Consider the following 12390-nt stretch of genomic DNA (forward strand, 5'->3'; position numbering starts at 1 on the left):
CCACCCATCCATTTCCAAGAGCAACAACAGAGAAATATTCAAATCAAGAATTGAATAACTAAATGAGAATCATGAGAATCCATCCACACCGATCCAAATAGCACCAAGTACATTCATAGCAATATCCACCCATCCATTTCCAAGAGCAACAACAGAGAAATATTCAAATCAAGAATTGAATAACTAAATGAGAATCATGAGAATCCATCCACACCGATCCAAATAGCACCAAGTACATTCATAGCAATATCCACCCATCCATTTCCAAGAGCAACAACAGAGAAATATTCAAATCAAGAATTGAATAACTAAATGAGAATCATGAGAATCCATCCACACCGATCCAAATAGCACCAAGTACATTCTTAGCAATATCCGACCATCCATTTCCAAGAGCAACAACAGAGAAATATTCAAATCAAGAATTAAATAACTAAATGCAAGCTTTAGTTGTAGCGTATATATGGAAAAGTCTAAACTCGAAAATGGGTATAGAAGGTAACAAGGCAATAACAATATAAAGAAACGAAATAAACCTAAATTCCTTCGGTCTTCCCACAACTTATCTACTGCTCGTGCAGCTCGCAGTGGTTGTTTTGTTCTGGAATGGGTTGTTTCTCAAGCAAGTGCCTTCATGGCTTCCCCTAATCTTTGAGTTAGGATTCGTCTGGGTTTCAGCTTGGAGGTTAGGGTTAGGGTTCGGGTGGGTTAGAATGGGATGAGTTAGGGTTAATCCTGGAGCTTAAGGGTTCGGCTAGGTTATGGTGGGATGAGAGGGAGGATGAGAGGAACTGGTTAGGGTTCGGGTGAGGGCACCGACAGGCTTCAGCGAAGAGAGAGATGAGGGGGACGAGATTAGAGAGTCACGAGTAAAAGGCTGAACACGGGAGTCAATCCTTTCAATCATCCCCGTGAGCTGAAAACGGCGTCGTTGGATTTAGTTGCCACGTAGGCAACGGGGACGCAAAGTGGACGCAGCCCGGGGATGTTTAGAATTTTCCGGCAAATAAATCCTATCTCTACTATTTCGGATGCGTACGTGCAATTCGGCCCTCTCTATATATACCCCCTGAATTCCTACTCTCTTCGCTGCCGCTCTCAGAGGCGACTTCGCATTTGCGACCCGGTTCGCACAAATCGGATCACAACACTCCACTTCCATTCTTGCCGTATCTCGCGTCTGGTAACCGACCTTCGATTCTCTCACGAACCCTAAGTTCATCTCCGATCGCTTCGTCATGGGAGACTACAGCGATGCCTTCATGCGCAACCAACAAAACGCCGCCGTTCAGGCCCGCCCCAAAGTCCAGAACCGCGCTAATGTCCAACAGCTCAAACTGGTTCAATTCTTTCTCCAGACTCCCTATTTTTGGTGAAGTACTAGGGTTTTTGTTGTTTGGTTCGTATGCATTTTTTCCGCTATCTCTTTGTAAACCTAGGTAAAATAGCTTGATCTATATTTTGATGATACGGATTTGTTACTTAGCTGGATTTTGTTAATCCTAGTTACCTGCTGTGTGTTTGGTGTATTTGGTTCGAATGGCTGTTTATACATCTCATTTTTTACTAGATTTTTATTGGAACAATCTCATCACTACAATTGCTACTTTTCAGCTTGGGCTTGTGAAACTTCGAGGTGCAGTTATATTGTCCAGTTGATCATTGATTTTGTCTTGTGATGCAGATTGGGCAGAGTCATCCCACTGGTCTAACAGCCAACTTGTTGAAACTCTTTGAGCCTCGACCACCTTTGGAGTTTAAGTCACCTCCAGAGAAAAGGAAATGCCCACCATTATCAGGTTTAACTTACCTTCTAGAGCTTGTTTGATCTTTTCAATTTGACGTTAATTTGTGAATTGTTATATGATAATCTTTCTTCGTATGATTATGAAGGGATGGCACAATTTGTGAGTAGGTTTGCAGAGCCTGGAGATCCTGAATATTCTCCACCAATCCAAGAGGCTGAAACTCCTGTAAGATGTTACAGTCCTGCTGGGGTTAATCTATGTTCTAGTGCTTTAATATACATATTTGCATCTGTTGCCACAATTTACTGAGTGCAGTGCCAGACAACCAATGTTGTTCGTTTAAGGCTTTTGTATATGGGCATGTTATCTCTTCCAAATCATGGTTCCATTTTGTATGAGGAACCAATTCAGGGAGAATGCATAACATTTGTTATTCAAGTGATTAACACAATGGTCTTCAGTTTTGTGTTATGATTGTCTTCTGTCCATGGTAGTGATACTAACAAAGAGCGCTGTCCATTTAAGTACAAAATTAGCAATACAACTCAACTGCACTGGCCCTAAAACTGATTTCCGTGGGCTCTTTTTTTTTTTTTCTTAACCTTCCTCTTCAGAATATATTGGAAATATATTTTCTTGGACCTTTTTTTTTTATAAGTATATTTTCTTGGACATATAATATTGCAAAGCATGTCTGTGGAGATTCTTCTGGTGCTTATTTGATTTTCTATTGTTCATTTCATTGCTGCATGTGTGCCTGCTTGTTAGTAAAACAATATACGACGGATGAGCCACAAGCTAAGAATTTCCACCCTCACCCTCAGTCGAAGAGGAAAAGCTTGTCTAAACAACTAGAGCATAAATTAGGAAATGCTCAAATCTAAGAGGATAAGCTTGTCTAACCCTGGCTTTTTTTATATATTTTGTGTATCCAGGCACAAAGAAGGGCTAGAGTTCACAAGTTGAGGCTAGAAAAGGGTGCAGAAAAGGCTGTTGAGGAGTTACAGAAATGTGAAGACACTCAACTTGTTTAAGTTCAAGAGTTCGATGGCTTCATTATATTTGTTTACAGGCACCAGGTTTTCAAGCTCACCCTCATATTTTTTCTTACATATACTTTTACGCAGATAACCCACAAGAAGACTCAAATATTTCTGGAGATCCCTACAAGACATTGTTCGTGGCTAGACTTGTGAGTAATGTATTCATATTTGGATTTTCCATCCTGTAGCCAGCATTTGTTTTGTGGATCACTTGTCATATTGTCTGCTTGCAGAGTTATGAGACAACAGAGAGCAGAATCAAAAGGGAGTTTGAGTCTTATGGGCCAATCAAGCGGGTAGGTATTTTGAGTATCCCAAGGGGATTCGGTAAGAGGTTCAGTTTTGTGGTATCTTTATCCCCTTTGTTTATTTTATTAGAAATTTGAATAGGTAGTGAAAAAATTGATGATTTTAATTTTTCTGCTATCAAATAACATTCTTCAAATATTATCATCTGTTTTTCAAGAAAAACTGAACCTTATGGGCTCTATATTTTATGAGCATGTTAATATAAACTCCACTTAATTAAAGGTTTTGAAAATCGTCTTTAAGCCAACTAGGTGTAACAATGGATCACATTCGTAAAGTTTTCTATTCTGTCATTAAGTGAAATTGTAGTGTAATTCCGTTGTCTTTATTTAAAGTAAGAAAGAGAGGACCAGTATTGGTAAAATCATGCTCAAGTGCAAAGCGCCAAGGCCAACTTGCTTTGCTTATGATAAGCAAAGCACATTTACAAAAGCATGCTTTTTGGGTCCTTTTTAGTTAGTAAAAAGTGTAAAATGTTTGTTTTTGTAGTTTTTTTAAAGAAAGATTATATCAATTTAACTAATGTTTGTTTTTGTAGTTTTTTTAAAGAAAGATTATATCAATTTAACTGACTGCTTATCTGGAGCATTAATTTGGATGAAGTAATTTAGGAAGATGATGAGAGTTACAAATAGGGGTGAAAATTTTTCAGTCCGGACCAGACTGGACCAAATTCACCCCTATTTGGTCTCGGTCTATGGTGCCTCCAAAATTCGGTTTTCAGTCCGGTCCTGGGGTTTATTGTTTTGGATTGGACCAGACCAAAGCACTTGCATACAAATTTTTTAATATTTTTTTTATAGATAATACTTCATTTATATAGTAGTTGTGTAAGACTAGGTTTGGATGCAAAGTTTGTTTCAACTCATCTCATCTCATCATTACAATTTTTCCAAATTTTCACACAAAATATAATAAACAATTTAACTTTTTCAAATCCCAAAACAATAATAATACTAAAAAATAATATTCTAATAATATTTTATTCAACTTTCAACTTTCATCTTTTATATAAAACCATCTCATCTCATTCACTATTCAAATCTCACCTAAGTTAATTATGTAATTTTCTCTAATCTATCACCATTGACCATATAAAATGTAAATAATATGGTAATTGGTCCAGTCCTTAGGGGCAATTGATCCAGTCTGGTTCGAAATTTTTGGTCCGTGACCCTGGACTGGATAGACCGATTACACCCCTAGTCTTACAAATCTTTTAATGACAATGACGGTGATCATTTACTTTAGGACTGCATTTTATTGCTTATGTTAGAATGGAAGTCAATACCTACCATCGGTGTGCATTTTTGGCCATTGCATTTGGGTATATTTTGATTCAATCATGTACTTTGTTTTGGTTATGGCTATCAAATGTCATGTTGGTGTGTATTGTGGAGCACAAAATAATTATTTAAAATACTATATTTAAATTATGTAATTAATTGATCACCTGATTGTCATGTTGCATAATAGTCTAACAAATTGAGTTAATAGGCTAAATATATTATTATCTTTATTTTTTAAAACCTTTTTTTTATTGTATTTTATGATTTTTTTTTATTATACATTATTTAAAAAAAAAAATCGTGCTTTGCTTCAATTAGGCATGCACTTATACTTTGCACCTAACCTCAAGGCGTTATTTGCGTTTAAGTGCCTACGGCCTTAACCAACACCGAGGAGAATATTTAAACATAATTTAATTTAATATGTCAACCTTGGATCGTCTGTGCAAGTTGGTAATAAGAGTGCTGATATCACTGCCAATTTTCTGGTAATGGCTTGCAAATATGTTTCAATAATTCTTTCATCTCTCTTGGTATAGTTGGGTTTAGAGATCGTTTTGGGCATTGGATGTTTCTAGGAAATACTTAAGTTTCAATATATCAAAAAATATCCTTGGTAAGGAGGTGATTGATGCATTCACTGAATGTATTTCTTGATTCCATACTTCTCTACCTACCCGATCCCAAACATGGTGGTTCATCCTGCACAGCAAAGCTGAAAATTAAGTTGATCAGAGCAGTGATGCATTGTGCTTTTTAGCCTTTGTTTTCAAGCATCACAAGAAGACTGACAACATCTGTTCTTTTTCCTGCCCTGGGTAAAACGTGTTGGGAGTATTAGCATCTTTCTCCTCTGTTTTAATTTTTAGTACGTGCATTTCCTGTACTAAGAGGTTTATTTTTGGCTTTAAAGGCTGTCAAAAACATATCCGCAGTTGAGAAGATTTCCTGGTATTTCTTATACTATTTTTAGCTTTCTAGTTATTTCAAAATAAAAATCCCTGGTAAGGGGAGGGTAGTTTGTTCAACAACTGTTAAGTTGGCCACAAATACATCAGTTTTTCTGCAACTCTAGCTGGTGGTGGTTCATCTCGCAATGGGAGGCTCTATGATTTGAAGGTGAGCACGGCTAATGAGGCATAGAGCCTGTCTGCCGTGCCATAGGATTTACTTTTTTAACTTAATTTTAGTGTTATCCCTTGGGAATTAAAAAGCATAGGATCATGTCTTATGACTTCCTGCTCAAGATCTGAATCCTTTTCCAGTAACTGGTGTTTATTTGTTTATTTTCTTCTGTGTGTTTTAGGTTCGAGTGATTGCTGACAAAGAGACAAATAAGCCTAGAGGCTATGCTTTCATTGAGTATGTGCATACACGGGATATGAAAGGTATGCTTCATTTAAGCTGTTTTTTTATGCGATATGCTTCACAGTACGGTCCTCTTAACTCTTTTATACATTATACAGCTGCATATAAACAAGCTGATGGGAGGAAGATTGATGGCAGAAGGGTGCTGGTGGATGTTGAGCGTGGTAGAACTGTCCCAAATTGGCGTCCTCGGCGACTTGGTGGTGGGCTAGGAACCACCAGAGTTGGAGGGGAAGATGTTAACCAGAGATATTCGGGGAGGTAAAATACCTAATTGCAATATTGGCATGCAATTTCATTTCTGCTGAACAGATTAACGTTCCATTAGAATTTGGTAGATGACTGAAATATGAACTTTTTGTGACACCCCTGTGCATCTTCTCTAGTAAGTGTGCGGAGTGAAATGTTCACTTTGGATTAAAGAGTTAGTTAAAGCAAAGATATTGAATGGGTTCATAGTATCTTTGATTATGGATTTTGTAAATGCACTTTGATACATTGAGTTTGTCTGTTTGGTTACATTATTCCATCAAGATCTTTTATTGGAGGCTTTTGATTTTCTGGATTTATGAAAACTATACATCTTTTATTGCTCAGGGAGCAATTGCAGTCTGGAGCACCATCTCACTCTGAGGAGCCAAGAGCACGAGAGGATCGACATGCAGACAGGTAAGGATTGTCCAAGCGTTAGCTGGTAACATATGTCCAACCAAAAAAAAAGTATGTTTTAGTTACTAAATAGTTTTTACTGATAAAAAAAAAAGAAAGTTATGAAATCGTTTACATGTTGGGTGAAATCCATCTAGAAGTTTCATGTTAAGTTGCCAATAATAATAATAAAAAGCTTCATGTTTAAGCAGTATTTTTAATTTGCTATTTTGACATGTATCACTAGAACATTACTCCTAGGCGTTGCTCTTGTATATGACCCGTGTACTTGGGCTTTACCTATTCTTATGATTAATAAAAATTTTATTTACTGATAAAAAAAGACATGCTTGAATGATGGTCTAGTAAAGATCTTAATGAATCTTCATGAAGTAATTTATATTTTGTGTAATGTAACAATCATATTGTAGTTAATGTTATGGCATATCTTATGTGAACTTTTTGGTTATATGCATGACAATTGTTGTCTCATAGTCTTGTCAGTGTATTTGATTTTATTTTATTGTAAATATGATGATTTTAGGGAAAGGGAGAAATCCCGTGAAAGGGGCAGAGAGAGGGAACGGGAGAAATCCCGTGAACAATCCCACGACAGGCATAGGGATCGTGATCATAGAGAGGATAGGCACCACAAAGATCGCGAAAGGGACAGGGAAAGAGAAAGAGACCGGGGTCGTGATCGTGATCGAACACGTGATCGCGATAGAGACCGAGGTCGGGATCGTGGTCGTGACTATGAACGTGATCGTCATAGAGATCGTGATCGTGCTCGAGAGAGGGAGAGTGAGAGAGACTTAGAGGTTGAAGACCATGACCGTGGCCGCTCCCGTGATAGGGATATTTATGATCGAGTTGAATCAAAACATGAGAGGGACCGCCATGGTGAAAGGGTGCGGGACTATGATCATACTGAACCTGAGGATGATCATGGATGGTATGAACAGCCCGAGCAAGGGCGTAATAAACAGTATGATCACATGGATATCCAGGATGATGATGACCATTATGATCAATATCCTGATCTTGGTCATGATCAGTATGATCGGATGGGGGAGGGTGATTACCATTATGAGCGTGCAACATCTGAGTCCCGTGATAGGGGGAGAACTCGAGATTTGGAGCGTGAAAATCGACGCTCAGGAAGGTCACTTTCTCAGGAGTACGAATACTGAGACTGCTAGCACCTCTCAACTTGTGCTTTTGCTGGTAAGGATTGAAGATCGCTATATACTATCGTTTTATCTGAGTGTCGGATGGAACTGGCCCTAGTTTATTCCTCATTAGCTTTCTGGTCAAGGATTTCAGTTAATCATTTATTAAAATCTCATATATGGATGTCGGGTACACTTTTTCTTTGACTAAACTCCGTTTATAAGTTTTGTGACAGCTGCTTGAGGTTCAGTTATTTCTTGTTTTTGTTGATATTTGATTTTGTTATTTGAAATGGAGTGAGACCTCATACTGTTTTAATTCGCTTTTTCGTATTATTTAGAAATAATGGACTGATAGTAATATATATTGGTGCAAAGGCAATATATATAATATTTGCTGTGTAGCCTGCGAGGCATCACCCGTGTTCCTTATTGGTTTAATATTCGTATAGGTTACGGCAATTTTTTTTTAAATAATAATATTTACAGTTATAGAGTGTACAAGTGTTTAAATTATTAAAAAAAAAAAGAAAATACACCGTTTGGCATGTAACTACACATGCAAATAAAATCTTTCTTCATGATGTTGGGGTTTCCAAGTAGAAAATTGAAGTGCACTTGATGTGCAAATTGCACAAGCCCAAAACCCAGAGTAACGAACAACTCTTCAAAGAAAACATGCAAGTATCAGACACCGTTGGACCCAAATCATCTGGTTCCTCTGAAACTGGAGTGCAAGTCCTCAACTTCCATAACGTGAGGAGATAATCTATTGAAGAATCAAGTTGGGAATTATATCACCTATATCACTTCAAAATTAATGTTCATATGCCAACACAAGCTTTGATCTATAGGAGCTAGAGTCGAAGAGAGATGTATACATAAAATAAAATTTCATAACATTTATAGTTTTTGGAAGAAATTTATGGAACAAAATTAAATATTCATTAAATGAGGTTAACTTGTTTATCTTTCACTCAGTCCTATAATCGGGATCTGTTGCAGTCTACTTCTCTTTTAAGAGATTTGAAAACACTCAGTGTGCGCTGTACATTGGGCTGAGGTGATCCGAGCCCAATCATAATCTACGGATGAGAATTAATTCTAACTTTCAAACAAAAGTCTTTAAATCCATATAAAAAATTTTTCTTGGAATCTTTTTTTTTTTTCTTTCTAAGCAAACATTTTATAGATAAATTAAGTGGTAACAAGATACTAGATTCAATGGAGTAAAAGCCTCTAACAATAATCTCAAAATATACAAATGCAACATGGGAGAAATAAAAAAAAAGAAGGATTTGGAGATAAAAATTTAGCTTCCACTCATTTCGCATTAAGGGGAAGTTGCTTGAAGCAGTTTTTGTTAAATTAGGACTACAAGTCGTAGCGGATTGTTATGTGTCCCATTTTATTGGTCTAGACTGGTTGAAGTAGACTTTCACGACCACTTTATCTTGATTTTTGGTTCGGGAAAGTGAGAACATAGAAAATTAGCAACTGAAAGATGAGTCAATTTGTGTACAAACGACTGTCACTGGCTGTAGAGTCACGTGTAGTTCACATGCCATACTTGGGGTACTTAAAGTACCTCAGATATTCTCAGCATATTCCACTAATATTCATTATTTTATTGTTACTTTTTACTTAATTTTTATTACTATTCATTACTTTTTACTATTATTCAATATCCTATTATTATTTTTTACCTATTTTTTCACTACTGTTCATAGGGGTATACAAAAAACTGCCAGACCGACTGCCACAAACTCAGACGGACCAGCCAAATCACGAACCGGCCTAAACCGGTCGGTTGGCGGTTGGAAATATACAAAATTGAGTGTCGGCAGGTTCGGTCCCTGTCTGGACCAGGCGAGAATTGAAGAACTGACCGATGTAATGTTTAATATTTTTTTTTTTTACATATTTCATATATAAAACAACGTTGTTTTGAATAAAGCAAAGTGTCGTTTATTGGTTAGGGTTAACTTACCCTTCGTCTCCCCCCCTCCCTCAATTTTCTTCTTCTGCATCATTTCTCTCCATTTATTTCTCTTCTTCGTTTCTTTTTCTCTAATCTCCTCCTGACAAACACCCCACCCATAGCGGTATAACTTTCAAAATTTCTCTCATCCTCCGAGTGCCTCCTAGCCGGCAACGAACCCCCACGGGCCATTGCTTTCCCTCTCATTCACCAACCCGATAAACCAGTCGTGAACAGACTGACAACCACTAGGTCGGTTTTGCCCCCCTTATACGGTTGGTTTCGGCCGGTTGCCAGACCAAAAATGATGATTCAGTCGGTTTCGGTATTTTCTTAAAATCGTATTGACTATATTGGTTTTCAGTCCTGATTATTCATAATACTTCTCACCACCTAAACCCAATCAATCTAAGCTATCCAAAACCGCTATCCCAAGTATCTTCTCTTACTCCAAAGTCGTAGATTTGGTATTACCAAATTAGAAGTCATAAAAAAATATATAAAATTTACTATTTTTTATGTTTATTAATATGACAGATTTTTACAACAATAATATATATAGCGCGTCAATAAACACACCGTTACAACTACAACGAAATGTACCCAGGATGAGACAGCCATCGAATCTACGCGGTCATAGAGCTGAAGCTACTAAAACACGTGGGGTCAGGAGCGTGACCGACTGTGGGAGTGGATGTTATGCGCGAAGATTTTGTTGGGGAGTGGAAACGGAAAGTACTCATGAAGAAGAGGCCAATAGCTAACTCTTCGAAGCAGCCATGAAGCTTCACGACTTTTACTAAAACCGCGTGATATTCTAGCAGCAACTCACCAGTACTCTCTCTCTCTCTCTCTGCTGACTCTGTTTGTAAGCATTGCAGTCATTTTAACCGGAGACGTTGGCGCCGATCCCAGCTACCTAGGCTCGTACTTCACTGTCTTCAATGCTTTTTAATTTGTGCTGCTTCTGAGAAATTTCCCGGAAACCTCATTTGCTAATTGTGTGTGTATATATATTTGTGTTTTATTAAGATTGATCATCATTATACGTTACCTGGTTACTTTGCCTTGTTCAGAATAACAAGCAACATCTTACATGTTTTTATGCAAGCTTTTTTCTTTCATTTCAAGAGATCTTGATATTGATGGGTATAAGTAATTACTTCTATCACATGTATATTCATCATACTAAGTGTTGTCTTTGTTAATACGACATTGTTGAATGAAATAGATTGGACTTTTTGAAATAGATAGAAAATGTATTCTCAGTTTGGGTATTAGAGTATTCTGAAAATACTCAACTACTATTTAATATTTTATTATTACTTTATTATTATTATTCACAGAATATCTAAAATCATTTCAATATTTAATTGCACTCCCGATTTCTAATGTGAGTCCACCCCTTTAGCGACTGTGATCAAGAGTACATATTGGACTTAACCCATTAATCATGATTATCTCATTTGGCCTGAAACAAGAATTTTATTTTAATATCATGTTAAATTATCATTTATGATCCGAAAACTAAATTAGTAGAACATTATGAGCAAATGCCAAATGTTAAAATGGTAGGATGAAATGTTTTAATGTGTATGAAGTTCATCCTTAGCGAGAGAACAACCAAGACATGCACGTTAGGGGAAAATACACGAAGATGGTCAAAAGGTAGGCGTGGGAGGAATACAGATATTGATGCATTGTTTTCAAAGTTATTTAAATATTAACAGCAGTTCATTAGCTAAGGGGTCCTATAGAATTTTGGAAACAATTAAAATGACAACTCCCAATTCCTTATGGATTGTAGCTATGGCCAAAAATGGGGAAATAGCTATGAAGCTTCCATTTTAGCAGAAGGAAAATAATCATAGTGGATGATGATGCTTCATTGATACTACCATCATGCACCTTTTTTTTTACACTCCACACATTGAGCTGCACTCGATGCATTATGAGTTTGGGATTAGTAAGTAATCATTTAGCTGTTATTCAAATATTTTATGGTTAGGTAAAAAAGACAAGATCAAGACAGCTTATGCCCTCTCTAATTTACCTTTTAAAAAAATATATTTTGAAATAGAATTTTTAAGGAGTAAAATGATTTATATAGTTATAAGGTGTGCAAATTACGGATACTAATATAGAAAAAATAAGTAAATATAGAATTCTTATGAAATAATTTATATTTTAATGATAGATTTTATTTTTTTCACGTGGAGTATGCAGTGTTTACATTATTTAAGACTATATTTAACGTTAGTTTTCTTACAATTATATATTCCAAAAATTCTTGTAATTAAGAAATAAATAGATATAGAGTATGCTATAATAATAACTAATATTTAGATATAGAGTATGCTATAATAATAACTAATATTTAGATTATTTATGAGCAATATTAAGCATTGTGAGATTCATATTGAACATGTCGGATGGGCAATGTTGCTCGTGTTTTTAGATTAATAAAAATTATGTGATTTTAATAATTTGTAAATAAATATTCTAATAAAAATGAAAAAAATAAAACATTTTCTTCTCCCACAAACTTGGAAGAATGCGGTGAAAAGATGACAAATCTGGTAAATTGTTTCTGAATTCTACATGTCCTTCCCATAGGAAATCTACCCATTATGGTTGCAAGGTTCAGAATTTTGAAGCATTGAAAGGAGATAAAAACGGACATCATTGTACGAATTCAGAGGACAATCATTTTATAACTCAACACAACACTGCCAAAAAATAATAATAATAATCATGTGTCAAAAGGCATTTTTACATATTTTTATATCGAAAAAAGGTCCAAATCATTAGGGGGATGGAAGAAATATAAAT

The 12390-nt window shown here is 36.2% G+C and overlaps 1 protein-coding gene across 1 annotated transcript; it reads left to right on the forward strand.

Annotated features, from left to right (window-relative positions):
- The first annotated feature begins 1017 nt into the window (after nt 1–1017).
- On the forward strand, nt 1018–7896 carry LOC122307445 (U1 small nuclear ribonucleoprotein 70 kDa-like). The gene is made up of 10 exons (XM_043120343.1): nt 1018–1340; nt 1685–1799; nt 1894–1973; nt 2684–2759; nt 2876–2940; nt 3025–3087; nt 5696–5777; nt 5856–6018; nt 6355–6426; nt 6950–7896. Exons 1-10 carry the CDS (start codon nt 1239–1241, stop codon nt 7596–7598), a joined length of 1467 nt encoding a protein of 488 aa, XP_042976277.1. The 5' UTR covers nt 1018–1238; the 3' UTR covers nt 7599–7896.
- Nucleotides 7897–12390: the final 4494 nt, after the last annotated feature.

Source organism: Carya illinoinensis, chromosome 1 (assembly GCF_018687715.1).
Source record: "Carya illinoinensis cultivar Pawnee chromosome 1, C.illinoinensisPawnee_v1, whole genome shotgun sequence".
NCBI classification, from domain to species: domain Eukaryota; kingdom Viridiplantae; phylum Streptophyta; class Magnoliopsida; order Fagales; family Juglandaceae; genus Carya; species Carya illinoinensis.

What these genes read in the sequence shown, in the direction of transcription:
- LOC122307445 (XM_043120343.1), top strand. Translation starts at nt 1,239, where the DNA reads ATGGGAGACTACAGCGATGCCTTCATGCGCAACCAACAAAACGCCGCC. An exon ending in TCCAAGAGGCTGAAACTCCT is followed by an intron (nt 1,974 to 2,683) that starts GTAAGATGTTAC and finishes TTGTGTATCCAG; the next exon opens with GCACAAAGAAGGGCTAGAGT. An exon ending in GCATACACGGGATATGAAAG is followed by an intron (nt 5,778 to 5,855) that starts GTATGCTTCATT and finishes TACATTATACAG; the next exon opens with CTGCATATAAACAAGCTGAT.